The 27767-nt window shown below is 41.0% G+C and overlaps 3 protein-coding genes across 5 annotated transcripts in view; 1 reads left to right on the plus strand and 2 right to left on the minus strand.

Annotated features, from left to right (window-relative positions):
- Positions 1-26: 26 nt before the first annotated feature.
- On the plus strand, positions 27-20344 carry rab42b (RAB42, member RAS oncogene family). Its single transcript, XM_014169284.3, has 2 exons — positions 27-1501; positions 19455-20344. The coding sequence occupies exons 1-2, from the start codon at positions 1284-1286 to the stop codon at positions 19894-19896; spliced, it is 660 nt and encodes a 219-aa protein (XP_014024759.1). The 5' UTR covers positions 27-1283; the 3' UTR covers positions 19897-20344.
- On the minus strand, positions 20340-26057 carry taf12 (TATA-box binding protein associated factor 12). 2 transcript variants are annotated; one of them, XM_014163804.3, is made up of 6 exons: positions 25906-26057; positions 24039-24289; positions 23550-23627; positions 23265-23379; positions 22685-22773; positions 20340-21163 (listed from the first exon to the last, which is right to left on the minus strand). In XM_014163804.3, the coding sequence occupies exons 2-6, from the start codon at positions 24207-24209 to the stop codon at positions 21128-21130; spliced, it is 489 nt and encodes a 162-aa protein (XP_014019279.1). In that variant the 5' UTR covers positions 24210-24289; positions 25906-26057; the 3' UTR covers positions 20340-21127.
- Positions 26058-26281: 224 nt separating this feature from the next.
- si:dkey-34d22.1 (discoidin, CUB and LCCL domain-containing protein 1) overlaps positions 26282-27767 on the minus strand; it is a 31297-nt gene continuing 29811 nt past the window's right edge. For both annotated transcript variants that reach the window (XM_014169299.3, XM_014169297.3), the window contains exon 15: positions 26282-27624. In XM_014169299.3, the coding sequence (XP_014024774.3) occupies positions 27185-27624 (440 nt within the window). In that variant the 3' untranslated portion in view covers positions 26282-27184. The remainder of the gene's footprint in view (positions 27625-27767) is intronic.

The following is a 27767-nucleotide window of genomic DNA, read 5'->3' on the forward strand; positions in this document are numbered from 1 at the left end:
GTGAAACTTTGGCCAAGAACAATGACAAACAACAGTGTGAATACAGTTTGATAATATGTAAATGTAGTAAGAGATGTATGTGCTTGTCAATTTCCCTCAGAAAAAAACACCCAGCCAGGTGTTATTGAATAAAACAGTGATGCACTAATGAATGGAAGATGAAAATAAAAAATCTGTGTGAATTTTATCCATCTTCCATTCAGCACTATTTCAATATCATCCTTTAAATTTTTTTTATATAACAGAAAGAAAGCCTTGAATTTATTTAACTTTTATAATTGTTTGAGATCAGCTTTGATATAAGACTAGTGATATTCTGTGACCCTGAATAGACCACCCTTTTCAGTGTGCACCAGTCCCTCTTGTTTCCAATGACAATCCTTACAACTGAATGTGCAAGTTCCTGTCTTGACTTGAGAGAGATCGATTTGGCAACCTATGAAATAAAGCACAGTTTACATATCCTGAGCTATTAAAATCCCAATAGCCCCTTCGTGTGAGTCCTCGGAGAGTTTAGGTTGTATTGTTGTCCACTTCCCTTTTTCAGAGGCTCAACTGTACCCATATAGTGGGCTATGGGGGAGGCTACAATTCAATGTATGTTTCCTGACAACTTGATATAAAATGAGTGCTTGCAACCCATGTCATATTCTTATTTAGTGAAACATAGTGTCAAATAGTGATAACAGGAAACACATGATTCAGGGCAGAATGCACCCTTTCCCTTCAGAGAGCCGAAACTCCCCTTTTCTCTTTCCATCTGCACACCCCTCCCTTTCCATTGGAGAGCCCTCCCTCTCACACTCTTGCACCTCTCTTTGTCAAGTATCAAGTTTAAACAGGCAAACTTTGGAAGTCCCCACCCCTACCAAACACTCATACACGCATGCACATGCTTGTACAATATCAGTCAAGATCTACATGAAGGAGGACGGCAGCATAACAACTTAAGAACTCTATGGGATGGACATTCTTCCACAGGTGCTTTCACTGAGGATTTGAGGAGCAAGCACACACACTGAACCAAACACACTTTCGCAGCAGGGGATCAACAATGTGAGGGTGTTTCCTGGCTGCTGACACTACGGACAGAGACTGTTCTATGTGGGAGCTGTGAGGAGTGCTGAGAAGTGCCTCAGGCACTATTTCTCCTCAGAGGGAGCGTCGAGGAACCAGCTCCAGCTTGTCAAAACACTATCTGCCTCTGGCTTCCTGAGGGGAATCCCTCTCTCCATATCTCCCTCCATCTGCCCTATCCCTCTCTACAGTCCTCAGCAGCTGCTATGGACCTGACTCTGTGGCAGTACCAGTTCAGGATCATCATGTTAGGGGACTCGACAGTGGGCAAGTCGTCCCTGCTGAAGCGTTACACAGAGGAGATGTTTCTGGACTGCATCAACCAGACAGTAGGGGTGGACTTCTACGTGCACTTCCTGGAAGTGGAGCCAGGCGTTCGGGTCAAACTGCAGTTCTGGGACACAGCAGGCCAGGAGAGGTTCAGGTAAAGAACAGTACTGTGATGTATTACCACAACAACACATTCAGCCTACAACATCACAACATTTTGTATTGTTAGCTATTAATTTACTAATCCACCACCCTGTTACGTTTCTGACTTGAAGGACCTGCTTTCTACTCCATGGCATAAATCATGTAAATTCATGATTACCATACACCCAAGCCACTGCCTGTTCACCCCGCTATCATCCAGAAGGTGAGGTCAGTACAGGTGCATCAAAGCTGGGACCATCAGACTGAAAAACAGCCATCACTAGCACATTGGAGGCTGCTGCCTATAGGCATAGACTAGGAATCCCTGCCAACAAGGAATTAAACACTAGTCACTTTAACAATGTTTACATATCTGGCATTACTCATCTCATATGTATATACTGTATTCTATACTATTCTACGGTATCTTAGTCACTTAATGTTTACATATCTGGCATTACTCATCTCATATGTATATACTATTTTTCTATACTATTCTACTGTATCTTAGTCCGTTCCGCTCTGACATCGCTCGTCCATATATGTATATAGTCTAAATTCATTCCTACTTAGATTTGTGTGTATTGGGTATATGTTGTGTAATTTGTTAGATATTACTGCACTGTCAGAGCTAGAAGCACAAGCATTTCGCTACACCTGCAATAACATCTGCTAATCACATGTATGTGACCAATACAATTTGATTTGATTTTAATGCTATGATGTACACAAACTGGGTATTTTACAGAGGCTCAGGGGGATAGGATTGTTCCCATAAAAGGACAATTCTTACTAGTGAGAACTAACCATATTGACAACAGGAAATACAAGGCTTGCCTTGATATGGGGCAGAATGCACCCTTTCCCTTCAGAGAGCTGCAACTTCCCCTCTCTATTTCCCTTCTCTGCACACAACTACAGTGTTCATGCAAATGCAATACCCTGATAAAGTACCTGCTTTTTGATTTGGGTATTTTCCACAATAGGAGTATTCATCAGTCTTTGCCTAAAGGAAAATCCAACAAATACAATATAACCTATATAGGAGTAAGGTGCATCAGACCCACCCTCCTTACAGAATGTAATGAACACCGGGTAGACACCCGTCTGCAGATACCGTAGATATGTAGGTAGGTTACTGTATTCAATGTGAATAAAATACTCACATCTACTCTATTTCGTATTTCTAACTTTAATGCTATGAACATTCCAGCCCGGGTTGGGTCAATTCCAATTTAATTTGAAATGTTTAATTCAATTTGAGTCTTCACATTATGGCATTGGAATTAGAATTCAGTTGGAATTGTACATTGGAATTTAATAGTCTCTGAATTCAAAAGCTGACCTGGAAATGTAATTGAATGACATTTACAGGGAGAGTGAATTGAATTAGATTTGAATTTGTGGAATTAACTCAAACTGAATAAGACCAAGATTGTGGTCACGTGTTCTGATCGTCCATCCAATCCTCTGTGACTCACCGCAGCCAAACAAAATATTCCCTGTGAATCAATGGTTAGGAGGTTCTTTTAACTGTCACATACTTGCACATTTGACCATAGTGCAAGCATTCCTTATAGTCTGGTTTATCATTATCTGTCTCCCTCTCTACCCCATGAGTTGATATTCAGTGTTGGGGAGTAATTTCACTACATATAGTTCAATTTCACTACATTTTGCTGTATCTTGGTGGTAGTTGAACTACATTAAAATCTTGGTAGTGTTTTCAATAGTTAACTTTTTTGTTGTTGCCATTTTAGAGGTGTAGCTATCTACACAATACTTTTTGGCAAAAATACATATGGGTGAAGTAGGTAAGAATTGTCTTTCTTTTTTGGCATCAGACCTGCCTAATTGTCACTTGAAACAGTTTTTGTGTTTAATAGGCCAAGTTACACATTCTGTTAGATGTTTTTCTATCAATATCAAATCAAATTTTATTTGTCACATACACATGGTTAGCAGATGTTAATGCGAGTGTAGCGAAATGCTTGTGCTTCTAGTTCCGACAATGCAGTAATATCCAACGAGTAATCTAACCTAACAATTTCACAACAATGACCTTATACACACAAGTGTAAAGGAATGAATAAGAATATGTACATAAAAAAAAATATATGAATGAGTGATGATATAGAATGGCATAGGCAATATGCAGTGGATGGTATAGAGTACAGTATATACATATGAGATGAGTAATGTAGGATATGTAAACATATAAAAGTGGCATTGTTTAAAGTGGCTAGTGATACATTACATCAAGATGGCAAGATGCAGTAGATGGTATAGAGTACAGTATATACATATGAGATGAGTAATGTAGGGTATGTAAACATTATATGAAGTGGCATTGTTTAAAGTGGCTAGTGATACATTTATTACATCAATTGTTCCATTATTAAAGTGGCTGGAATTGAGTCAGTATGTTGGCAGCAGCCACTCAATGTTAGTGATAGCTGTTTAACAGTCTGATGGCCTTGAGATAGAAGCTTCTTTTTTTTTTACTGACCTCGCCTTCTGGATGATAGCGGGGTGAACAGGCAGTGGCTCGGGTGGTTGTTGTCCTTGATGATCTTTTTAACCTTCCTGTGATATCGGGTGGTGTAGGTGTCCTGGAGGGCAGGTAGTTTGCCCCCTGTGATGCGTTGTGCAGACCTCACTACCCTCTGGAGAGCCTTACGGTTATGGGCGGAGCTGTTGCCGTACCAGGCGGTGATACAGCCCGACAGGATGCTCTCGATTGTGCATCTGTAAAGTGTTTTTGGTGACAAGCCGATTTTCTTCAGCCTCCTGAGGTTGAAGAGGTGCTGCTGCGCCTTCTTCACCACGCTGTCTGTTTGGTTGGACCATTTCAGTTTGTCTGTGATGTGTACGCCGAGGAACTTAAAACGTTCTACTCTCTCCACTACTGTCCCGTCGATGTGGATAGGGGGGTGCTCCCTCTGCTGTTTCCTGAAGTCCATGATCCTCTCCTTTGTTTTGTTGACATTGAGTGTGAGGTTATTTTCCTGACACCACACTCCGAGGGCCCTCACCTCCTCCCTGTAGGCCGTTTCGTTGTTGTTGGTAATCAAGCCTACCACTGTAGTGTCGTCTGCAAACTTGATGATTGAGTTGGAGGTGTGCATGGCCACGCAGTCGTGGGTGAACAGGGAGTACAGGAGAGGGGTGAGAACGCACCCTTGTGGGGCCCCAGTGTTGAGGATCAGCTGGGTGGAGATGTTGTTACCTACCCTCACCACCTGGGGGCGGCCCGTCAGGAAGTCCAGGACCCAGTTGCACAGGGCGGGGTCGAGACCCAGGGTCTCGAGCTTGATGACGAGTTTGGAGGGTACTATGGTGTTAAATGCTGAGCTGTAGTCATTGAACAGCATTCTCACATAGGTATTCCTCTTGTCCAGATGGGTTAGGGCAGTGTGTAGTGCGATTGCGATTGCATCGTCTGTGAACCTATTGGGGCGGTAAGCAAATTGGAGTGGGTCTAGGGTGTCAGGTAGGGTGGAGGAGATATGGTCCTTGACTAGTCTCTCAAAGCACTTCATGATGACGGAAGTGAGTGCTACGGGGTGGTAGACATTTAGCTCAGTTACCTTAGCTTTCTTGGGAACAGGAACAATGGTGGCCCTCTTGAAGCATGTGGGGACAGCAGACTGGGATAGGGATTGATTGAATATGTCCATAAACACACCAGCCAGCTGGTCTGCGCATGCTCTGAGGATGCGGCCGGGAATGCCGTCTGGGCCTGCAGCCTTGCGAGGGTTGACATGTTTTGCTCACGTCGGCTGCAGTGAAGGAGAGCCCGCAGGTTTTGGTAGTGGGCCGTGTCAGTGGCACTGTATTGGCCTTTGCGAGCAAAGATGTTGTTTAATAGACGCTGTGGGTACGACATCGCCGATGCACTTGCTAATAAACCCGCTCACCGACTCAGCGTATTCGTCAATGTTGTTGTTCACCACAATGCGGAACATATCCCAGTCCACGTGATCGAAGCAATCTTGAAGTGTGGAATCCGATTGGTCGGACCAGCGTTGAACAGACCTGAGCCCTGGAGCTTCCTGTTTTAGTTTCTGTCTATAGGCTGGAAGCAACAAAATGGAGTCGTGGTCAGCTTTTCCGAAAGGAGGGCGGGGGAGGGCCTTATATACGTCGCAGAAGTTAGAATAACAATGATCTAGGGTTTTGCCAGCCCTGGTAGCGCAATCGATATGCTGATAGAATTTAGGTAGCCTTGTTTTCAGATCAGCCTTGTTAAAATCCCCAGCTACAATAAATGCAGCCTCAGGATATGTGGTTTCCAGTTTACATAGAGTCAAATGAAGTTCGTTCATGGCCATCGATGTGTCTGCTTGGGGGGGATATATGCGGCTGTGATTATAATCGAAGAGAATTCTCTAGGTAGATAATGCGGTCGGCATTTGATTGTGAGGAATTCTAAGTCCTGTGTGGCTCAGTTGGTAGTGCAAGGTGTTTGCAACGCCAGGGTTGTGGGTTCGATTCCCACGGGGGGCAAGTACGGAGAAAAACATTTATGAAATGTATGCATTCACTACTGTAAGTCGCTCTGGATAAGAGCGTCTGCTAAATGACTAAAATGTAAATGTCAGTCAGGTGAACAGAAGGACTTGAGTTCCTGTATGTTGTTATGATCACACCACGTCTCGTTAATCATAAGGCATACACCCCCGCCCTTCTTCTTACCAGAAGGATTCTTGTTTCTGTCGGCGCGATGCGTGAAGAAACCAGCTGGCTGTACCGACTCCGATAGCGTGTCTCGAGTGAACCATGTTTCCGTGAAGCAGAGAACGTTACAGTCTCTGATGTCTCTCTGGAAGGCTACCCTTGCACAGATTTAGGCTACCTTGTTGTCAAGAGACTGGACATTGTCGAGTAGTATGCTCGGGAGAGGTGCGCGATGTGCCCGTCTACAGAGCCTGACCAGAAGACCGCTCCGTCTGCCCCTTCTACGGCGTCGTTGTTTTGGGTCGCCGGCTGGGATCCGATCCATTGTCCTGGGTGGTGGGCAAAACAGAGGAAAAGCTTCGGGAAGTCGTATTCCTGGTCGTAATGTTGGTGAGTTGACGTTGCTCTTATATCCAATAGTTCCTCCCGACTGTATGTAATAAAACCTAAGATTACCTGGGGTAACAATGTAAGAAATAACACATTAAAAAACAAAATACTGCATAGTTATTTTGGAACGCGAAGTGAGGCGGCCATCTCTGTCGGCGCCGGAAGTCAATATCAAATACTTTCTGCGTAACAATTAAGTATCTTACTGTAATAGACTTTCATTAAAATGGGCAAAAATAGCTTTTTAGCAAAAAACTGAAAACTAGCTGTTATTGGCTATTAACCAATTTACTGCATGGTGATGTCACCATTGAAAGCCAAAACCCCCGCTCATGCAAACCTGATGATTAGAAGGTCCTGTGTAGATTGTATTTTCAACCAGCAACTATCAGGAAATAACACTGATCTACTTTTACAATGTGAAAAAAGCTGAAAAAAATTGATTTTGGGACTGGGACTCCAGGGATGTGATAATTTATCACAAAGTAGTTTGGATGTAGTGAATTACTTTTTCAAAGTAACTTTAGTCAAATCAATTATATTAGCTTTAGTGAAGCTTAATTTCTTCCAGTGTGAAGTAATTGGTAGCTTGGTACTATATTTTCAGAGTAGCTTCCCCAACACTGTTGATATTATTCAGTGACGAAAGGGGAGCTGAAGAGTTCATTTATTTCCATTTGCAATAGTGAGAGAAACAATCTGCTTAATCCTCTCTGTGGGGGGGATGTACAACGGTAGACCCCTTAAGGCATGACATTTGAATATTTCAAAGGAAACTTTGAATAGGTCTGTAGCCTCCAGAGCAATATGAGAAGAATGCAATTGCTGAATTTATGTAGATATTCTGAACTGTGTTTTGATAACTTTCAAATGTAGTAACAGGTCCATGTAGAATTAACAACCCTTTACATAATACCATAGAATCAGTGTTCTGCTAATATAACAATGTGCACCTTTCATCATTCATTGTCATTCCCAGCCAATACAGATACTGTGCCTATCAACATTTTGTTTGGTGGTAATGGGGCTACCTTGGTAAACATGTCAGAGTGGTCATACCTTCCTATATTGTGTCCTGTATACACCAGGAGTTACCAGATCCTGGTGCAGAATACACTGGGCTTCTCCCTCCCCATATTGACTGATACCATTCATTTCAATAATAAAAAAAGACAATACAAGTAAAAGTTGTCTAGTAAAATGTTCATGCTGTGTCAGGTCTCTCTCCATTCAGAGACATCAGTATCAAACCTGTCTGTCATTCTGGACTTCATCACATCATATTGCAAGTATCCATGAGCTGGCTCCATACATGTTTCTGTGAACACATACACACATAGTCACCAATGGAAGTTAGGATAGGTAATAGGTAACAAACAGGTACTACAGTGTATTCCGAAAGTATTCAGACCTCTTGACTTTTTCCACATTTTGTTACGTTATAGCCTTATTCTAAAATGGACTAAATACATGTTTTTCTTCATCAATCTGCACACAATACTCTATAATGACAAAGCGAAAACATGTTTTTTGAATTACCTTATTTAAATAAGTATTCAGACCCTTTGCTATGAGACTTGAAATTGAGCTCAGGTGCATCCTGTTTCCATTGATCAGGCCAAACTGAGTAATCGAGGGAGAAGGGCCTTGGTCAGGGAGGTGACCAAGAACCCGTTAGTCACTCTGACAGAGCTCCAGAGTTCCTCTGTGGAGATGGGAGAACCTTCCAGAAGGACAACCATCTCTGCAGCACATCAATCAGGCCTTCATGGTAGAGTGGCCAGATGGAAGCCACTCAGCGCCAGGGACTGGGAGACTAGTCAGGATAGAGTGAAAGATAAACGGAGCAAAATACAGGGAGATCCTAGATGAAAACCTGCTCCAGAGTGATCAGGACCTCAGACAGTGTCGAAGGTTCACCTTCCAACAGGACAACAACACAGCCAAGACAACGCAAGAGTGCTTCGGGACAAGTCTCTGAATGTCCTTGAGTGGCCCAGCCAGACTTGAACCCGATCTAACATCTCTGGAGACCTGAAGATAGCTGTGCAGTGACGCTCCCCATCCAACCTGACAGAACTTGAGAGATCTGCAGAGAAGAATGGGAGAAACTCCCCAAATACAGTTGTGCCAAGCTTGTACCGAAACAGGACTTGAGGGTGTAATCGCTGAAAAAGGTGCTTCAACAAAGTACTGAGTAAAAGGTCTGAGTACTTATGTAAATGTAATATTTTTACATTTGCAAACATTTCTAAAAACCTGTTTTTGCCTTGTCATTATGGGGTATTGTGTGTAGATTGATGAGGAAAAACAATTTAATCAGTTTTAGAATAAGGCTGTAACGTAAGAAAATGTGGAAAAAGTCGAGGAGTCTGAATACTTTCCAATGCACTGTATAACCAAGTTTCCATCCAAATCTTTTATGCGAGTAAAATACAAAAAATGTTACGACAGTGCTACCCAGGAGCACGAGTACAGGACATCAGGAGGGCTAGCTCAGAACATCTGAACATGGATTTTAAAGAACTGATTTTAGCATTAAAAGACTCCAAAAAACGGGCAATCATTTCAGGTCCATTTCAGGTCCAGTACCATCGTTGGGTGTGAAAGATTCAGCAGGCTACTGGCATTACACATCTGGCTAAAAGATTATTGTAGCTCTGCTGGAGTCACTTTTATAGATAACTTTGAGACCTTCTGGAAACGGAAAATATTCTACAGGAATGACGGAGTCCATCTAAATCATCTTGGCTCCTGGACTCTGTCCTCGCATTTCAAGGTTAAGTTGAAACAATGACTTATCAATGACCCAAGACCAGCTCAGGTAATCCCTACCATTGTGACAATGAGTCGTCATAATGCTGCATCAAATATACACTATCCTAGGGGCGTTGGCAGACACAATATCAGTAACTTAATGTATGTCCCCCTAATTGCCCTGAATACCTCTGTTGATCCTACAGCTATTGTATGCAGTAATCATGAGTCTATGAACCAGAGTTACACTGTTAACACTGAGGCGGTGTGCCCTAGTAGGAAGACCACTTTGTGCAGCTCACCCTGCGCTATCAGCTCCAATATAAGTAACATGAGCAAGTCTACTTCTGATAAGCTTCCCAGTAAAGCATTAAAAATAACCAAGCAACCCAGAAAAGTGCTAAAATAGCCCATATTAACATATGCAGCCTAAGAAACAAGGTCAATGAAGTCAATAACTTGCTTGTAACAGATGACATTCATATTATATCTCTGAAACTCACTTCGATAATGCCTTTGATGATACAGTGGTAGCAATACATGGTTATAACATTTACCGAACAGACAGAAATGGCAACGGGGGCGGTGTTGTGGTCTATATAAAGCACCACATTCCTGTAAAGCTTAGAGACGATCTAATGTTAAATACTGATGAAGTAATATGGCTACAGGTTCATCTGCCTCACCTAAAGGCCATTCTTGTGGGAAGCTGCTATAGAACAACAAGTGCTAACAGTCAGTATCTAGATAATATGCTTGATAATGTATGTGATATTAACAGAAAAGTATTTTTTCTGGGTTTAAATATTTAAGATTTAAATATTGACTGGCTCTCAACAGCTGCCCACTGAAGAAAAAGCTTCAAACTGTAACCAGTGCCTGCAACCTGGTTCAGGTTGTTAGTCAACCTACCAGGGTATTTACAAACAGCACAGGAATGAAATCATCAACATGTATTGGTCACATCTTTACTAATGCTGCAGAAATTAGTATCCAAATCCATAGGATGTAGTGATCATAATATAATAGCCATATCTAGGAAAACCAAAAGTTCCAAATTCTGGGCCTAATATAGTGTAAAAGAGGTCATACAAGAAGTTTTATAATGATGCATATGTTGATGATGTAAAGAATATTTGCTGGTCTGTGGTTTGTATTGAGGAGCAACCAGAAGCCGCAATTGACACATTTATGAAATTGCTTATTCCGGTTACTAATAAGCATGCACCCATTAAGGAAATTACTGTACAAACAGTTAAATCCCTGTGGATTGATGAGAAATTAAAAATTGTATGGTTGAGAGGGATGAGGCAAAAGGTATGGAAAATATATCTGGACGCCCAACTGATTGGCAAACGTATTGCAAATTAAGAAATCATGTGACTAAGCTAAATAAAACAAAAAGAAACTATACTATGGAACAAAGATAAACTATATAAAGAATGATAGTAAAAAAGCTTTGGAGCACATTAAAACCTGTTGAGGACAGATGTTCCGCTAGCGGAACGCCTCACCAATATCCAATGGTAGAGCGTGGCGCGAAATACAAAAAACCTTAAAAATGCTATAACTTCAATTTCTCAAACATATGACTATTTTACAACATTTGAAAGATAAGACTCTCGTTAATCCAGCCACATTGTCCGATTTCAAAAAGGCTTTACAGCGAAAGCAAAACATTAGATTATGTTAGGAGGGTACCCAGCCGAAAATAATCACACAGCCATTTTCAAAGCAAGCATATATGTCACAAAAATCCAAACCACAGCTAAATGCAGCACTAACCTTTGATGATCTTCATCAGATGACACTCCTAGGACATTATGTTATACAATACATGCATGTTTTATTCAATCAAGTTCATATTTATATCAAAAAACTGCTTTTTACATTAGCATGTGATGTTCAGAACTAGCATTCCCACCGCAAACTTCCGGTGAATTTACTAAATTACTCATCATAAACGTTGACAAAATACATAACAATTATTTTAAGAATTATAGATACAGAACTCCTTTATGCAATCGCTATGTCAGATTTTAAAATAGCTTTTCGGCGAAAGCACATTTTGCAATATTCTGAGTACATAGCTCAGCCATCACAGGCTAGCTATTCAGACACCCACCAACTTCGGGGCTCACTAAACTCAGAATTACTATTAGAAAAATTGTATTACCTTTGCTGTTCTTCGTCAGAATGCACTCCCAGGACTGCTACTTCAACAACAAATGTTGTTTTTGTTCCAAATAATCCATAGTTATGTCCAAATATCCCCGTTTTGTTCGTGCGTTCAGGTCACTATCCAAAGGGTAACGCACGAGCTCATTTCGAGACAAAAAAATTCAAAATGTTCCATTACCGTACTTAGAAGCATGTCAAACGCTGTTTCAAATCAATTTTTATGCTATTTTTCTCGTAAAATAGCGATAAAATTCCAACCGGACAATGTTGTATTCATTCAAAGAGGAAAAGAAAAAATGGCGAGGTCTCATGAACGCGCATCTCCAATCTCTCTGTCACCAGGCAGTCCACTGACAAACTGTGCTCCTGTTATCTGCCCAGAGACAGGAGACGCGTCAATCCAGTTTCTGAAGGCTTTAGAGAGCCAATGGAAGCCTTAGAAAGTGTCACGTAACAGCTCAGATACTGTAATTTTGATAGAGATGCAACAGAAGGACTACAAATTGTCAGACAGGCCACTTCCTGCTTGGAATCTTCTCAGGTCTTTGCCTGCCATATGAGTTCTGTTATACTCACAGACACCATTCAAACAGTTTTAGAAACTTTAGAGTGTTTTCTATCCAAATCTACTAATTATATGCATATTCTCATTTCTGGGCAAGAGTGGTAACCAGATTAAATCGGGTACGTTTTTTTCACCCGGACGTGAAAATACTGCCCCCTATCCACAACAGGTTTTAAATTAAATCTTTGGGAAAAAAGCCAAAAAAGCCAACTCAACCATTATTCAGTGAATCAGATGGCTCATTTATTACAAAACCCACTGATATTGCCAACTACTTTAATTACTTTTTCATTGGCAAGATAAGCAAATTTAGGGATGACATGTCAGCAACAAACACTGACACTACACATCCAAGTATATCTGACCAAATTATGAAAGAGAAGAATTGTACTTTTGAATTCTGTAAAGTCAGTGTGAAAGAGGTGAAAAAATGATTGTTGTCTATCAACAATGACAAGCCACTGGGGTCTGATAATCTGGATGGAAAATGACTGAGGATAATAGTGGACGATATTGCCACTCCTATTTGCCACATCTTAAATTTATGCCTACTAGAAAGTGTGTGCCCTCAGGCCTGGAGGGAAGCTAAAGTCATTCCGCTACCCAAGAATAGTAAAGCCCCCTTTACTGGCTCAAATAGCCGACCAATCAGCCTGTTCCAACCCTTGTGTTCGACCAGATACAATGCTATTTCACAGTAAACAAATTGATAACATACTTTCAGCACACATATAGGGAAGGACATTCAACAAGCACAGCACTTACACAAATCACTGATGATTGGCTGAGATAAATGTATGATAAAATGATTGTGGGGGCTGTCTTGTTAGACTTCAGTGCAACTTTTTACATTATCGATCATAGTCTACTGCTGGAAAAACGTGTGTTATGGCTTTACACCCCATGTTTTAATGTGGATAAAGAATTACTTGTCTAACAGAACACGGAGGGTGTTCTTTAATGGAAGCCATTCAAACATAATCCAGGTAGAATCAGGAATTCCCAGGGTAGCTGTTTAGGCCCCTTGCTTCTTTCAATCTTTACTAAAGACATGTCACTGGCTTTGACTAAGGCCAGTGTGTCTATGTATGGGGATGACTCAACACTATACACGTCAGCTACTACAGCGACTGAAAGGATTGCAACACTTAACAAAGAGCGGCAGTTAGTTTCGGAATGGGTAGCAAGGAATAAGTTATCCATAAATATTTCCTAAACTGAAAGTATTGTATTTGGGACAAATCATTCACTAAACCCTAAACCTCAACTACACCTCGTAATGAATAATGTGGAAATTGACCAAGTTTAGGTGACTAAACTGCTTTGAGTAACTCTGGATTGTAATCTGTCATGGTCAAAACATATTGATACAACAGTAGCTAAAATGGGGAGAAGTTTGTCCATAATAAAGCGCTGCTTTGCATTCTTAACAACACTATCAACAAAGCAGGTCCTACTGGTTTTGTCGCACCTAGACTACTGTTTAGTAGTGTGGTCAGGTACCACAAAGAGGAACTTGGGAAAATTGCAGTTGGTTCAGAAGAGGGCTGGCCCTTAAAAGTACACGACATGCATGTCAATCTCTCATGGCTCAAAGTGGAAGAGCGATTGACTTCATCATTACTTGTTTTTGTAAAGGTGTTGACAAGCTGAATGTACCGAGCTGTCTAAAATACTAGCACACAGCTCAGACACTCATGCATACCATGCCACCAGAGGTCTCTTCACAGTCCCCAAGTCCAGAGCAGACTATGGGAGGCACACAGCACTACATAGAACCATGACTACATGGAACTCTATTCCACATCAGGTAACTGATCCAGGCTGTATCACAACCCGGGCGTGATTGGGAGTCCCATACGGCGGCGCACATAGCCCATAGGGCGGCCCAGCGTCGCCCGGGGGTGTATGCCGTCATTGTAAATAAGAATTTGTTCTTAACTGACTTGCCTAGTAAAATAAAGGTTCAATATTTTTTTTTATATAACTGATGCAAGCAGTAGAATCAGATTTTTTTTTAAAACAGGTAAAACTACACCTTATGGAACAGCGGGGACTGTGAAGCAACACAAACATAAGCACAGACACATGCATATATACATGATAACATACGCACAAAACACACATGTTCACATGGATTTTGCGTTGTAGATATGTGGTCGTGGAGTATGGGCCTGAGGGCACACAGTGTTTTGGGAATTCTGTAATGAATATATTGTAATGTTTTTAAAATTGTGTAACTGCCTTAATTTTGCCGGACCCCAGGAAGAGTAGCTTCTGCCTTGGCAGCACCTAATGGGGTTCCATAATAAATACAAATATAAAACCTGATTACTGCATTCACCTTTCTATTTCACTTCAGATATCTGGCTTGCGATTATAGTGCTAATGCTAGCAATGATAGTGATAATGATTATCAAAATATACATAACCAGCAGTCTATGGTCTAGCTACCAGTATACTCACCACCTATTCAGCATGATAGGGTCCTTCGGCAGGGCATGCTGGCACTTCGGCAGGACATGCATAGTTGGTCAATCCATATAGGGCTTTTCGGTCTCAAACGACTGTTATCCTTTGAACACGTTGAGGGTGATGAAACAACAGAGCCCTATTCAATAAGGGGGTTCATTTATCTGGCCCGGATTACCCTGGTAGGAGGAGTTTGAACAGGGTGAAAAGTGATTGTCGTTTTGGAACTGTGCTGCCTCCCGGGTGTGAGCCAGGTGCCCCGCTCTGGTAAATGGTGAAGTCGGCTCAAAACAAAAGTGAAGTAATCAAGCACGTTGAGTGATTAAGTAGGATTCTCTGTTTTCACAAGCAAAAGTGATTGCTTTTTATAAAGATGCTGGTAACACTTGACACCCAGCATCATAACATGTTATGACACAGTCATAACCATGACATAATATGTCATAACAGCTCACATAACTTGTTATAACCGGTCATAATATGGTCATAACACTGTCATGACACATGCATTTAGATCTGTTGTGACATACAAATATTGCGTTATTTTATGGCTGGTTTTGACACCTACATAAGATTGTTAAAACCCACAAAACCTACCACACACGGCAAAACATTCCATTACAACATAAACAAGTAGGCTATGTTATATAACATTTTCTGAAATTGACCATATTAAATTATCATTGTAATTGTGCACACATTGATGTCAGACATGTACCTACCCCAATGCTTGTTTTCTGATTACTGGGGTGAATGCAGGAGCAGATTTCAGGAGCAGGGTAAGACACCCTCTTTTTGACTGATGACTAACATAAAGGTATGTACATGATAGGGCTGTCTGGCTTATATGATTATGATGGTCATAATGCTTCTTGACAGTGTCATAAAGTGTATTTTCTTTGTCCAGGTAAAGTGACCCAGGATAGTCATAATGCTTCTTGACAGTGTCATAAAGTGTATTTTCTTAGTCCAAGTAAAGTGACACTGTAGTCATAATGCTTCTTGACAGTGTCATAAAGTGTATTTTCTTTGTCCAAGTAAAGTGACCCAGGATAGTCATAATGCTTCTTGACAGTGTCATAAAGTGTATTTTCTTAGTCCAAGTAAAGTGACACTGTGTAGTCATAATGCTTCTTGACAATGCCATAAAGTGTATTTTCTTAGTCCAATTGAAGTGACACAGGATGGTCATAATGTTTTATGATGTGTGAAAGTGTATTTTCTACAAGTTATTTAAAATATGATGGGACAAAAACATGACTGTAAAGAATTCATTACAATAACAACAAAGGACTTAATAAGAAACGCAAGGAAACTTCTTGGTAGGGAACAAACATTTGAATAAATGTAGGTTTCATAACCAGCCATAAAATAACTTAATATATGTCACAACTGGTGTAAATATATGGGTCATGACAGTGTTATGACAAGTAATGTCATCTGTTTTGACATATGATATGGTTATGACCGTGTCATAACATGTTATGGAGCCGGGTTTCAAGTAAAGTGTTACCAAAATGCTTTATCTGCCTTCCCAATGAAAAATAGTTTGAAAATTCAAATCTTTATTTCATGGAAAAGAGATGTTGTATCTTTCTGGACGATGCACCTAGCTGCCTTGTTGACAACATGACCGAGCAGCGCAGATTACTGTTTTGAGAAGGGCGCTCCTCCCTCTCCGCTTTTGCCCAATGACATTTACATTTAGTCATTTAGCAGACGCTCTTATCCAGAGCGACTTACAGTAGTGAATGCATACATTTCATACAATTTCATACATTTTTTTCTGTGCTGCCCCCCTGTGGGAATCGAACCCAGAACCCTGGCGTTGCAAACACCATGCTCTACCAACTGAGCTACAGGGAAGGCTATACATGACGGGCCATTGCCCTATTCAACCAGAAAACATTAATGGAAGCTTCTCTAATGCAAATTTGGTTGAGTATGGTGTACTGCAGGGCAGCCGGCTTGGACCATTATTGTTTTCTGTGTTTACTAATAACCTTCCACTGACCTTGAATAATATCCTCCTAGAGTCTGTTGACGCACCGGTGCATAAATCTAAGTTACATAATAAAAAAAATCCCATCAAAATCCTTCACTTTAACCTAGAGGTATCTGTTTTTTGCATGGTCTGCGACTCGATCCACCGCATCCGCCTATGACGGCCTTCCGCGTCTGCGGATCTACAGCAGTGTTTGTCAGATCATGAGATATCCCGAAAATCGGTCTTCTCATGAAAGAGTCTGTGGCATCCAAAACTAATTTGACCATGCTATGGAAAGATGAGACTCTCACAAACACAATGGTGGTCTCCGTTTTGTACTACAACTCCATTGAGTGTAACAGGACTCATTTGATGGTAACCGGTACTGGTTTAAATGTGTGAATGTAAGTATGGAGGTAGTTTAGACTCAACACTATACCCGTCCGCAGCAACAGTAAATTAAATAACTGACACCCTTAACATAGAGCTGCAGTCCATTTTAGAATGGGTAACTAGCAATAGGCTGGTGTTAAATATCTCAAAAACTAAAAGCATAATTTTTGGGACAAAACATTCGCTCAACCCTAAACCTAATCTGGATCTATTGTTGACTAATGCGGCTATTGAGCAAGTTGAAGAGACTAAACCGCTGGCTGTCACCCTAGATAGCAAGTTATCGTGGTCAAAACATATGAACTCAATGGTTACTAAAATGGGATGAGGTCTGTCCGTAAGGCATTGCTCTGCTTTCTTGATATGTCAGTCAACCAGACTCAGGCTCTAGTTTTGTTGCACCTGGTCTACTGTCCAATTGTGTGGTCAGGTGCAGCAAAGAAAGACATAGGCAAGTTGCAGTTGGTCCAAATCAGAGCAGCACGTATTTCTCATGCATGTCATTGTGGTCCTGTATGGCTCAGTTGGTGGAGTATGGCTCTTGCACCGCCAGCGTTGTGGGTTCGATTTCCGGGGCAACCCATACGGAAAATGTATGCACGCATGACTGTAATTTGAGTCTGCTAAATGGCATATGTGTTAGTATATATTATATACACTAGATGACCAAAAGTATGTGGACACCTGCTTGTGGAACATTTCATTCCAAAATCATGGGTATTAATATGGAGTTGGTCCCCCCTTTGCTGCTATTACATTTACATTTTAGTCATTTAGCAGACGCTCTTATCCAGAGCGACTTACAGTAGTGAATGCATACATTTCATACATTTTTTTCCGTACTGGTCCCCCGTGCTATAATAGCCTCCTCTTTTCTGGGAAGGTTTTCCACTAGATGTTGGAATATTGCTGCGGGGACTTGCTTCCATTCAGCCACTAGTGCATTAGTGAGGTCAGGCACTAATGTTGGGTGATTAGGCCTGGCTCGCAGTCGGTGTTCCAATTCATCCCAAAGGTGTTCGATGGAGTTGAGGTCAGGGCTCTGTGCAGGCCCGTCAAGTTCTTCCACACCAATCTTGAAAAAACATTTCTGTATGGACTTTGCTTTGTGCACGGGGGCATTGTCATGCTGAAACAGGAAAGGGCCTTCCCCAAACTGTTGCCATAAAGTTGGAAGCACAGAATCGTCTAGAATGTCATTGTATGCTGTAGTGTCAAGATTTCCCTTCCCTGGAACTAAGGAGCCTAGCCCGAACCATGAAAAACAGCCCAGACCATTATTCCTTTTCCACCAAACTTTACAGTTGGCACTATGCATTGGGGCAGGTAGCGTTCTCCTGGCATCTGCCAAACCCAGAAATGTCAGTCGGATTGCCAGATGGTGAAGCATGATTCATCTCTCCAGAGAACGCATTTCCACTGCTCCAGAGTCCAATGGCGGCAAGCTTTACACCACTCCAGCCGACGCTTGGCATTGTGCATGGTGATCGGCTGCTTGGCCATAGAAACCCATTTCATGAAGCTCCTGGCAAAAAGTTACTGTGCTGATGTTGCTTCCAGAGGTAGTTTGGAACTCAGCAGTGAGTGTTGCATCCGAGGACAGCAGTTTTTTACGCGCTATGCACTTCAGCACTTGGCAGTCCCGTTCTGTGAGCTACCACTTTGCGGCCGAGCCGTTGTTAAATAATAAAGTGGTGATCCTAACTGACCTACGACAGGGAATTTTTACTAGGATTACATGTCAGGAATTGTGAAAAACTGAGTTTAAATGTAGTTGGCTAAGGTGTATGTAAACTTCTGACTTCAACTGTATATATATTTGTAATAAATGACAATTACAACAATACTGAATAAAAAAATGAACATTTATTTTAACTTAATATAATACATGAATAAAATCTATTTTGTCTCAAATAAATAATGTAACATGTTCAATTTGGTTTAAATAATGCAAAAACAGTGTTGGAGAAGAAAGTAAAAGTGCAATATGTGCCATGTAAAAAAGCTAACGTTTAAGTTCCTTGCTCAGAACATGAGAACATATGAAAGCTGGTGGTTCCTTTTAACATGAGTCTTCAATATTCCCAGTTAAGAAGTTTTAGGTTGTAGTTATTATAGGACTCATAGGACTATTTCTCTCTATACCATTTGTACTTCATATACCTTTGACTATTGGATGTTCTTATAGGCACTTTAGTATTTAGTCTACAATTGTAAGATATCCAGACACAATGAGTCTGACTACCTCTACTGAAACACTACTAGGGGTCGTTCAAAGAGGATGCCTATTCTGGTGAAACCTCCCTTCAATGAACACCACAACCTCTTTTGCAGATGCAATAGACAAGAGTTCCTCCATACATAGTCAACATTAGCCTAATTTAGGTTAACATTTACCAATGTGTATGAGTTCATAGTAATTATCACAACATATCTGCTAATCATTGATTCACATCCATAAATTGATACCATATTTTTTTTGTACAATTTTACACAATTACTTTCACTTTTTGATGATATGTTTTTCTTTTCTCTCAGGTCAGTGACTCGGTCCTACTTCCGTAACTCAGTGGGGGGCCTGCTGGTGTTTGACCTGACTAACCGTGCTTCCTTTGAGCATGTGCAGGAGTGGCACGCAGAGGTGTGTGAACATGTGCAGCCCCACACGGTGCTGTTTGTACTTGTGGGCCACAAGAATGACCGGGTGGCCCAGGGAGAGCGGGTGGTGGGCCATAACGAGGCTGAGAAACTGGCAGGCCAGCTGGGGATGCCCTACATCGAGGCGTCGGCTAAGACTGGTCAGTGTGTGACGGAGGCTTTTGAGCTGCTGACCCGTCGGGTGTACCAGGGCCTGCTGAGTGGGGAGGTGCAGCTACAAGAGGGCTGGGACGGGGTGAAGTGCTTGGCTCCACGTGCAACCTTAGGACAGCTACAGAATCCCAAGATCAATATACCCAACAACAGAAGGTGCTGTTCCTGAGTTGGGTCTTTGGACTTGTGCTGTTTTGTCATGTATGCCATGTCACAATGCCTCTCTTGAAAAACTGACTGCCATCTTGGATAAAAGATCATAAAATAATCTTGACTTGAGGCTCCACCGGATGAGAATAAGTTTTACAAGATGGCCATTACCTATTGCGACAATTTGTCATGACATGGAAATAGACATAACACATGTAAAATACTTGCAAGTGTGTGTACAGGGACTTTTCTGAAGGAGGTCATTAGTTTGTCCTCCAGAATCAAGAAACTCTATCCCAGTGGTATTAGTTACAGAAATCTAGTCAAATCTATTTACCCTGAATAGTGATATACTGATGTAATCCATTTATGTAGAAAGTGAACTCCGAAAAACTCAAGGTTCCAACAAATGAGAAAGAACATGACTTAACAGTGAAATAAACACACAAATCAAATGCCAAGTGAAATATGAATCTTGTTTTATTTATGGAATAAAAAGAACAGGTTTAACTAAAACACTGTCATATAAAGTAAAACAAATGTTACTGCTTCCCTACACATCCCCAAATAAGGACCATTACCCCACCCCATCTCACTGCAGTCTGGCGATACAAGCAATACTTCACATATTTATTATTTTTGAATAATAATCAGTTAATTGTTGACATCTTATGAAAAACAATGTCCTGGGTAATTTTCTAATGAACTATGAAGATGACATCAGATCCCTACAGCACACAAAAACATAGTGCCATGACAGTATCCTGAAAACTAACTACCTGCAAAAGGTGTACATTTCTGATGTTAGATGAAGGGGGTTTATGTGACAAAAACTAAACACACAACAGCAAACGCATGCCAGACAAAATAAAATTAAAAAAGTGGGAAAGAGTATGGTAACCACCACCATATTTAAGGTGTGTGTGTTTGGTGGTTACTCCTGAACAAAAAAGTAAAGTTGAACAGATAATTCCAAAAACAAAACACTGTCCAAAAACAACACTCCATACCTGAGTGTACATTTACACTGAATGAGGAGTGTGTGATTTTGGCCAGTTTGTGGTGAAAAGCATTAAAAAGGACTCGATATCAAAATACTTGTGTGATGATGGAGCTGACAAATCACACACAAAACCTGGGGGAGATGAAGACGTGGGTGAAAGAATGTCCCCCATTATTAGAAATACACAGAGAAAAAACTAAGAGACAAAAAGCACAGAGTGTTTGTGCGAGGCTGGTTCCAGGTCTTGCTACTTTTTGGTTGTTTTGCGGATCAATGCCATTCTCTGGATGAGACAAATGAAAAACATGCTCAATCACTATTGCACTTAGGTCATTTTTTCGTAGACATTCTTATCCAGAGCGCCTTACAGTCAGTGCATTCAACTAGGTAAGACAACCGCATATTAAATGATTTAAATTATTTTCAATACTTCCTAAACAAACAATACACCAAAAATAATAAATATATAATACATGTACAGTGCTGTGAAAAAGTATTTGCCACCTTTCTAATTTTCTCTACTTTTGCATATTTATGATACTGAATGTTATATCTTCAACCAAAACCTAATATTAGACAACGGGAACCTGAGTGAACAAATAACACAATTACATACTTATTTCCAGTGGTGTAAAGTACTTAAGTAAAAATACTTTAAAGTACTACTTAAGTAGTGTTTTGGGTTATCTGTACTTTACTATTTAAATTTGACAACTTTTACTTCACTACATTCCTAAAGAAAATAATGTACTTTTTACTCAATACATTTTCCCTGACACCCTAAAGTACTCATTACATTTTGAATGCTTAACAGGACAGGAAAATTGTCAAATTCACGCACTTATCAAGAGAACATTCCTGTTCTGATCTGGCAGACTCACTAAACACAAATGCTTCATTTGTAAAGATGTCTGGCCCACTCTTCCATGCAGAATTGCTTTAACTCAGCAACATGTGGGTTTTCAAGCATGAACTGCTCATTTCAAGTCCTGCTACAACATCTCAATTGGGATTAGGTCTGGACCTTGACTAGGCCATTCCAAAACTTCAAATGTGCTGCTTTTTAGCCATTTTCATGTAGACTTGATTGTGTGTTTTGGATCATTATCTTGCTGCATGACTCAGCTGCGCTTCAGCTTCAGCTCACAGACGGTTGGCCTGACACTCTCCTGTAGAATTATCTGATACAGAGCAGAATTCATGGTTCCTTCTATTAAGGCAAGTTGTCCAGGTCCTGAGGCAGCAAAGCATCCTAAAACTATCACACTACCATCCACCACCATGCTTGACCATTGGTATACGGTTCTTACTGTGGAATGCAGTGTTTGGTTTTCACCAGGCATAATGGGACCCGTGTCGTCCAAAAAGTTATACTTTTAACTCATCTGTCCATAGAACATTCTTCTAAGAGTCTTGATGATCATACAGGTGCTTCCAGGTGCTTTTTAGCAAACTTGAGTCAACTTTTTCGATGAGATTAGGTTGCAGTCATTGCAGCTAAAGGTGGCACAACCAGTTATTGAGTGTAAGGGGGCAATTACTTTTTCACACAGGGAAATTGGTTGCATAACTTTGTTAATTAATAAAATAACTATATCTTTCTTTGTTATTTGTAAACTCAGGTTCCCTTGGTCTAATATTAGGTTTTGGTTGAAGATACATTCAGTATCAAAAATAGAGAAATTCAGAAAGGGGGGAAATACTTTCACAGCACTGTATATTTTAATTATTGAACGTTTAGCACAATTCATTAGTACAAATTTGAACCCTGGGTGTGATCAAGATGAAAGTGTGACAAACAAACCTGTTTGTGGGCCTCTGTGGTACAAGCCTTCTTATACGGCCGAATCTCATCTGAACCATAGCCAGGAATCCACATGTTCCATTGGCGCTCTGTTAAGTGGCAGACAACACAGGGAGTGAGAATAAAAATCAAAGAGAAAATACACTCAACAGGAAATGGTCCATTAACTTCATCCACTTTTTATATGCATATCTTTAAAACTCAAAACTGCTACACCCATGGCTCTCAAGACTGTTCATTTTTGCCATAGTAAATTAATCATTCCAGTAATGGAGACAAACACTGCTTATGCCACAATAGTTGCCAGGGCTCTACAGTGAGAGCATTTTACTCACATATGCACCAAAATATTTAGCTGTGTGACCTGGATTTGTTATTTAGAAGCACCAGTAAGCCTAGAAAAATTAAGGATTCTAGCGTTATTACCTCTAATACTGTGATCCTAAATTTCTTTGTGTGCGCCAACATTTCTCAACTTAGGCGCACATGTGTTCCTTGTAAAAAAAGTTCAGCGTAGAGCCCTGACTGCAGCGGCTGCTGCTCCAACCATCAGCCAGTATCAGCCTGTTCTTTTACTCACCCAGGTGTAGCTGGACGTCCTTCACTTCTAAGGTGTTGGACTTGCGATGGCGGGCCAGCTGACAGGCAGCCGTCACCACACTGTCAATGAAGTCATCTGCAATCTGCAGCAGCATCTGAGAGGAAGACAGAGGGGACCTCAGGTCACAAGTGGTGAGGCTTCAAAACATTGCATGCACTAGTCGCGATGGCGGGCCAGCTGACAGGCAGCCGTTGGTTTTGGGATTGTGGTTTTGGGACGCCATCTTCAGTGAAAGACACTTCTGAGCTACTGTAGTAAACATACCTCCTCCACATCCTCATCAAGCTGCTCATTGGGGTCAATCTCTCTTACTAGGTCCTGCAGCTTCTTTTTACTCAACACCTGAGTGGAGGGCAAACAGGTTGTTAGTCATAGTCAATGGTGCACTAGAAGCAGTCAAGCAGAGTAGCTACAAAGTCATTGTACACTCAAACTTGGCATCTGGCTAGGGAGATGGTTGGTTTTTACAGAACCAACCAGCACATGAAACTGAAGGATTGGCATCAATATATGCAAAGCCAAGTAGTAACTGTACCTCACAGTTTTAGTGAATTCTTTGAACAATTCTATTGAAAAACATCACCCAGCTGGAGTATACCAAGGTCGTGTTTATTAGCTACCAAATGGAAAAATCCGAACTGAAATAGGGAGGGACTTCCTGTCCAATTAAAAAGATACATTTACATTTTCTGTCGCAAAACTTTTTCCAACATGCCCCAGGTTGGTGATGAGGAGATGGATATGAGGACTCACCTGACTTCCTTCTGGGCTAATTCTGCCGGCAGGGCCAGGTGTGCCCATCACCTTCCCTGGAGCGGCAGCGCTGCTATTGGCCATGCTGGTGGCGAGAGGTGGTGTTGAGGAGGCCTCGGCTTTCACGGTGAAGAAGTTGGAACGGTTGGACTGTGGTTGGTACTGGGTCATAATCTTCCAGACCTAGGATGTCAGATGGTGGTGCCTCTCTCTGGGTCTGCACTGTCGTCGTAAGGACCAGGTCCGTGAAACTGGAATCAGAATGGAAAAGTGTGAGACAAAAAGCCCCTTGCGCCCTCAATCAACAACACACAGAATGTCAGGGTGAGGGTAAAATGGTACATGGGATATGACTAGGGCCTTATAAAATCTGCGCTGCAGAGAACGCGGACGGAATCAACAATAAACAATTTTACTGAACTTAGTAGAAATGTACTAAATGTATGAAACATTAGAAAATGCAATAATTTGCCCAAGTTAATCATAAGACATTAAAAAAATGCATCAGTTATTCATATTTGCCTGCAACTTTTGGAAACGGCAGAGAAATGCCCGTCTGTGGGTGTGCGGTGCTCGCGTATGTCTACACTTTGTGTAATCTCTTCTGGTAGAAATAGAAAGACTCTCAAAAACCTTCTTAATTAAAATGTTAACTACAAAAATGCCTATGCCTGCCTCACAGAATGATATCATGATTACTTGCATCAACGCAATCACATGAGCACTACAGAAACATAGCCAACCAAACAAGGGTCTCTTGCTGGTGCACACTTGCATTAAAGGCTAACTACACCCCAAAACCCACATTTCTTCTATTTTTCCCCAGACCTCAAAAGTGGTCTCTTGGTGTAGTTAAAGCATTGTTGTGGACTACAATATTAAGTGTGATTTTGTGCATGAAAACCTGAAAAGACTTGGAAAATGAGAAACCTGGAAAAAGAAATGAGAAAACAATTTGGGGAAATATTCTACAGATCTTACAGGGCCCTAGTCATATCATGACATTTAGGTAGTTAGCTAGTCTGACACTTTTAAATAGCTAACTAAAACCTAGGTTACAAAACCTGGCATGATATTTCTATGGATATTTACTGGGTAGTTAAAAAACAAATATCACACATTACTGCTGGCAAACCAACAACATTACACCGTCTGTCAGTCTTACATTATTGCGTATGGGCATATCAACACTCAGGTGACAGCTAGCTATGTTTGTTGACTAGCTAGCCGACCGACTCACGTTAACTGGATAAATATTGATTGAGCACATGTTGATTGTATGATATCGTGAGACAAGCGTTGAATTTAACTAGAGGAAGCCGTAATCATGTTGAAAAACTAGTAACAAATGCATCACAACCACAGATAATTTCAGTTAACATCCGTTAGTTAGCAGGCTAACGTGATTTAGCTAGGTAACGTTACAGATTTAGCAAAGATTCAGCTTGAAGACACAACGGTCACATTTTCCATGGAATGGTCCAAGCAAGCGTATCTACATATAGAAAATAAATACCTTTATATTTCACTCGAAAGTTACATTTTAATGTCAAGCCATAAATGCAGCTGGCTTAACCTTAGCCGTCTTGCTAGCTAGTTATTAGCCAGCTAGATACCTGCTAACACAACATGGGGAGGATCTCAATTGCACACGTTCCTTTCTCTTTGCCTCTTTTTCAAAAACCCATTGGGGGAGAGGGTCAGAAGGGCGGGACCTCTGGCTTTCTCATCCAATGGGTTTTTGAGAAGGAGAGAGGACACGAAGAGTAAATAATTGAGATCTTCCCACAATCATTACGCTGTGCAAACTAGCTGGAAAAAATTACATGTAATCTCCCCAAGATATATATATGTTTTAAATACTTACCTGACAAAACAAACACTATCTCCCCATGTTTTGAACTAGCAAATTTAAGTCCACACAACACAAACCCGTATATGGCTAGAAAGTCAGATTTTTTTCAGATCTTTCTATTTGAATAACTGTATTTCCGGTACACCCAAATTGACGTACTCCTGCCCCCAGTGTCTGATGAAGGAAATGTTGCTCAATCTACAATATGAATGTGAACGCAATCCCCAAAAACTGATATCACGTGTAGCCTAGTCAATAACCCACAACTGGTCAATGTGATTGTGTATGGGTAAATTTGGGCATAACATAATTTAATACTAAATAAAAATGATTGGTCTTAATGTTTTCTTCACACATCATTTTTCTTTACCACAAGATGTCAACAAAGCACGTTTGTGTGTCAGTTTTATTCAACCACAACACACACTTTTATCTCTGTACAAACATTTGAGGCCCAGATAATATAGTGTTAAATATAATAGAAATAACTATATTCGTCACTGTATTTATTTTTCCTGTACAAAAATATTCACTTTTCAGTGTCATTCAGTTCACTCTGTGAACATGAAGTTCTCCTGAAAATTCTTTAAAGAATATCACAGTAAAAAACGAAAAATAGTAAGCATTATCTAAACAGAGGAGTGAAATGGTGTCACAACTTGATACAAGATAATACACTGTAATCAGACAGTCATATTGCTCTTTCCAAGACATGCTCTTTTTTTGTACAGCTCCTGTAAGAATGATTTAAACTGTATAACAAGTTCATATGACACTTCAATTATAATTTCAGCTTTCAAATATGTTCAACTTTGATTTGTAATTTATATTTTACTTTTTGTGCCGTTTTATTTACGAAATATATTAGTTAATTGGAATCAATATATAGCCTATAGCCATCCAATGCTAAGCCATTAGACACATTTTCTTGCAAATAACAGGTCATCAACATTGGACAGTACTGGTCATGAATGGTCCCTACTCTACCCATTAGGAGGGCCCAAGGGGTGGGAGTGCCAAGCAGAGAGCAGCCAATGGTGCCACCAAGTGCAACCTGGTACACACAGACAATGAAAAGAATAAGTCTGTGTGTACTAGGTTGGGCTCTATTCAATCCGTATTGCTGAAATTCAGGGTTACAGTGTGATTTAAATTTAAAGACAATGTTCCTGTGTTACCGGAGACTGCATTCACAGTAAATGCTGCATGTATCGGCTCAATCGTAAATTACCTTTACATTTATTGCGTGCAATATGTAACACTTCAGCAATACTGGTTGAGCTTGCTGTATTCAGAAAGGCTCCTCATATGTGTGCTGTAGTAGGGAGTCAGACAACAGGAGCTCAGGCTCAGTGTAGACCACACTGGCCGGGCGTGAGCCATTGGCATGGAGAGACGTAGTGCAATAGCCATTGGGCAACTCTCTGTGAGAGGGGCAGTCATACTGGGCCTGGGTTATTGTGGTCCTTGTCCCTGTAGAAACCATAGGCAGCACATGTTTGTTGTTGTTTAGTGTCCCCTGTGGAGTTGCCAGATTGGGATCTGGGTGCTGGTCACTGAATGGGGTGGCATACTCGGGCTCCGGGGTCAGGGGCTCAGTGTGCTCTAGGAGCTTTCCAGGGGTGTCATAGAGGTTGAAAGTGAAGGGGACGGTGTAGCCCTCCTCCACTGTGGGCCGGAAGGTGGAGCCAAGCTTCTGCCCCCAAACCATCACATCTGGCTCTGAATAGTCTGGGCAAGCAGAAACACAACAAACATGAATGTGTCACAGAGATCACATATTATTTCTAGTTCTATGAAGCACCAGAAACATATACAGTGTCAAGAAAAATTATGTGAACCCTTTGGAATTACCTGGATTTCTGCTTAAATTG

This window comes from Salmo salar, chromosome 02 (genome assembly GCF_965601325.2).
Source record: "Salmo salar chromosome 02, fSalSal1, whole genome shotgun sequence".
Taxonomy (NCBI): Eukaryota; Metazoa; Chordata; class Actinopteri; order Salmoniformes; family Salmonidae; genus Salmo; species Salmo salar.

Excerpts from the sequence above, each read along its gene's own strand:
- rab42b (XM_014169284.3), top strand. The coding sequence starts at position 1,284 with ATGGACCTGACTCTGTGGCAGTACCAGTTCAGGATCATCATGTTAGGG. Across the intron at positions 1,502-19,454 it reads GCAGGCCAGGAGAGGTTCAG|GTCAGTGACTCGGTCCTACT; the intron begins GTAAAGAACAGT and ends CTTTTCTCTCAG.
- taf12 (XM_014163804.3), bottom strand. The coding sequence starts at position 24,209 with ATGACCCAGTACCAACCACAGTCCAACCGTTCCAACTTCTTCACCGTG. Across the intron at positions 23,628-24,038 it reads TTAGCCCAGAAGGAAGTCAG|GTGTTGAGTAAAAAGAAGCT; the intron begins GTGAGTCCTCAT and ends CCCTCCACTCAG. Across the intron at positions 21,164-22,684 it reads CCACAGAGGCCCACAAACAG|AGAATGGCATTGATCCGCAA; the intron begins GTTTGTTTGTCA and ends TGTCTCATCCAG.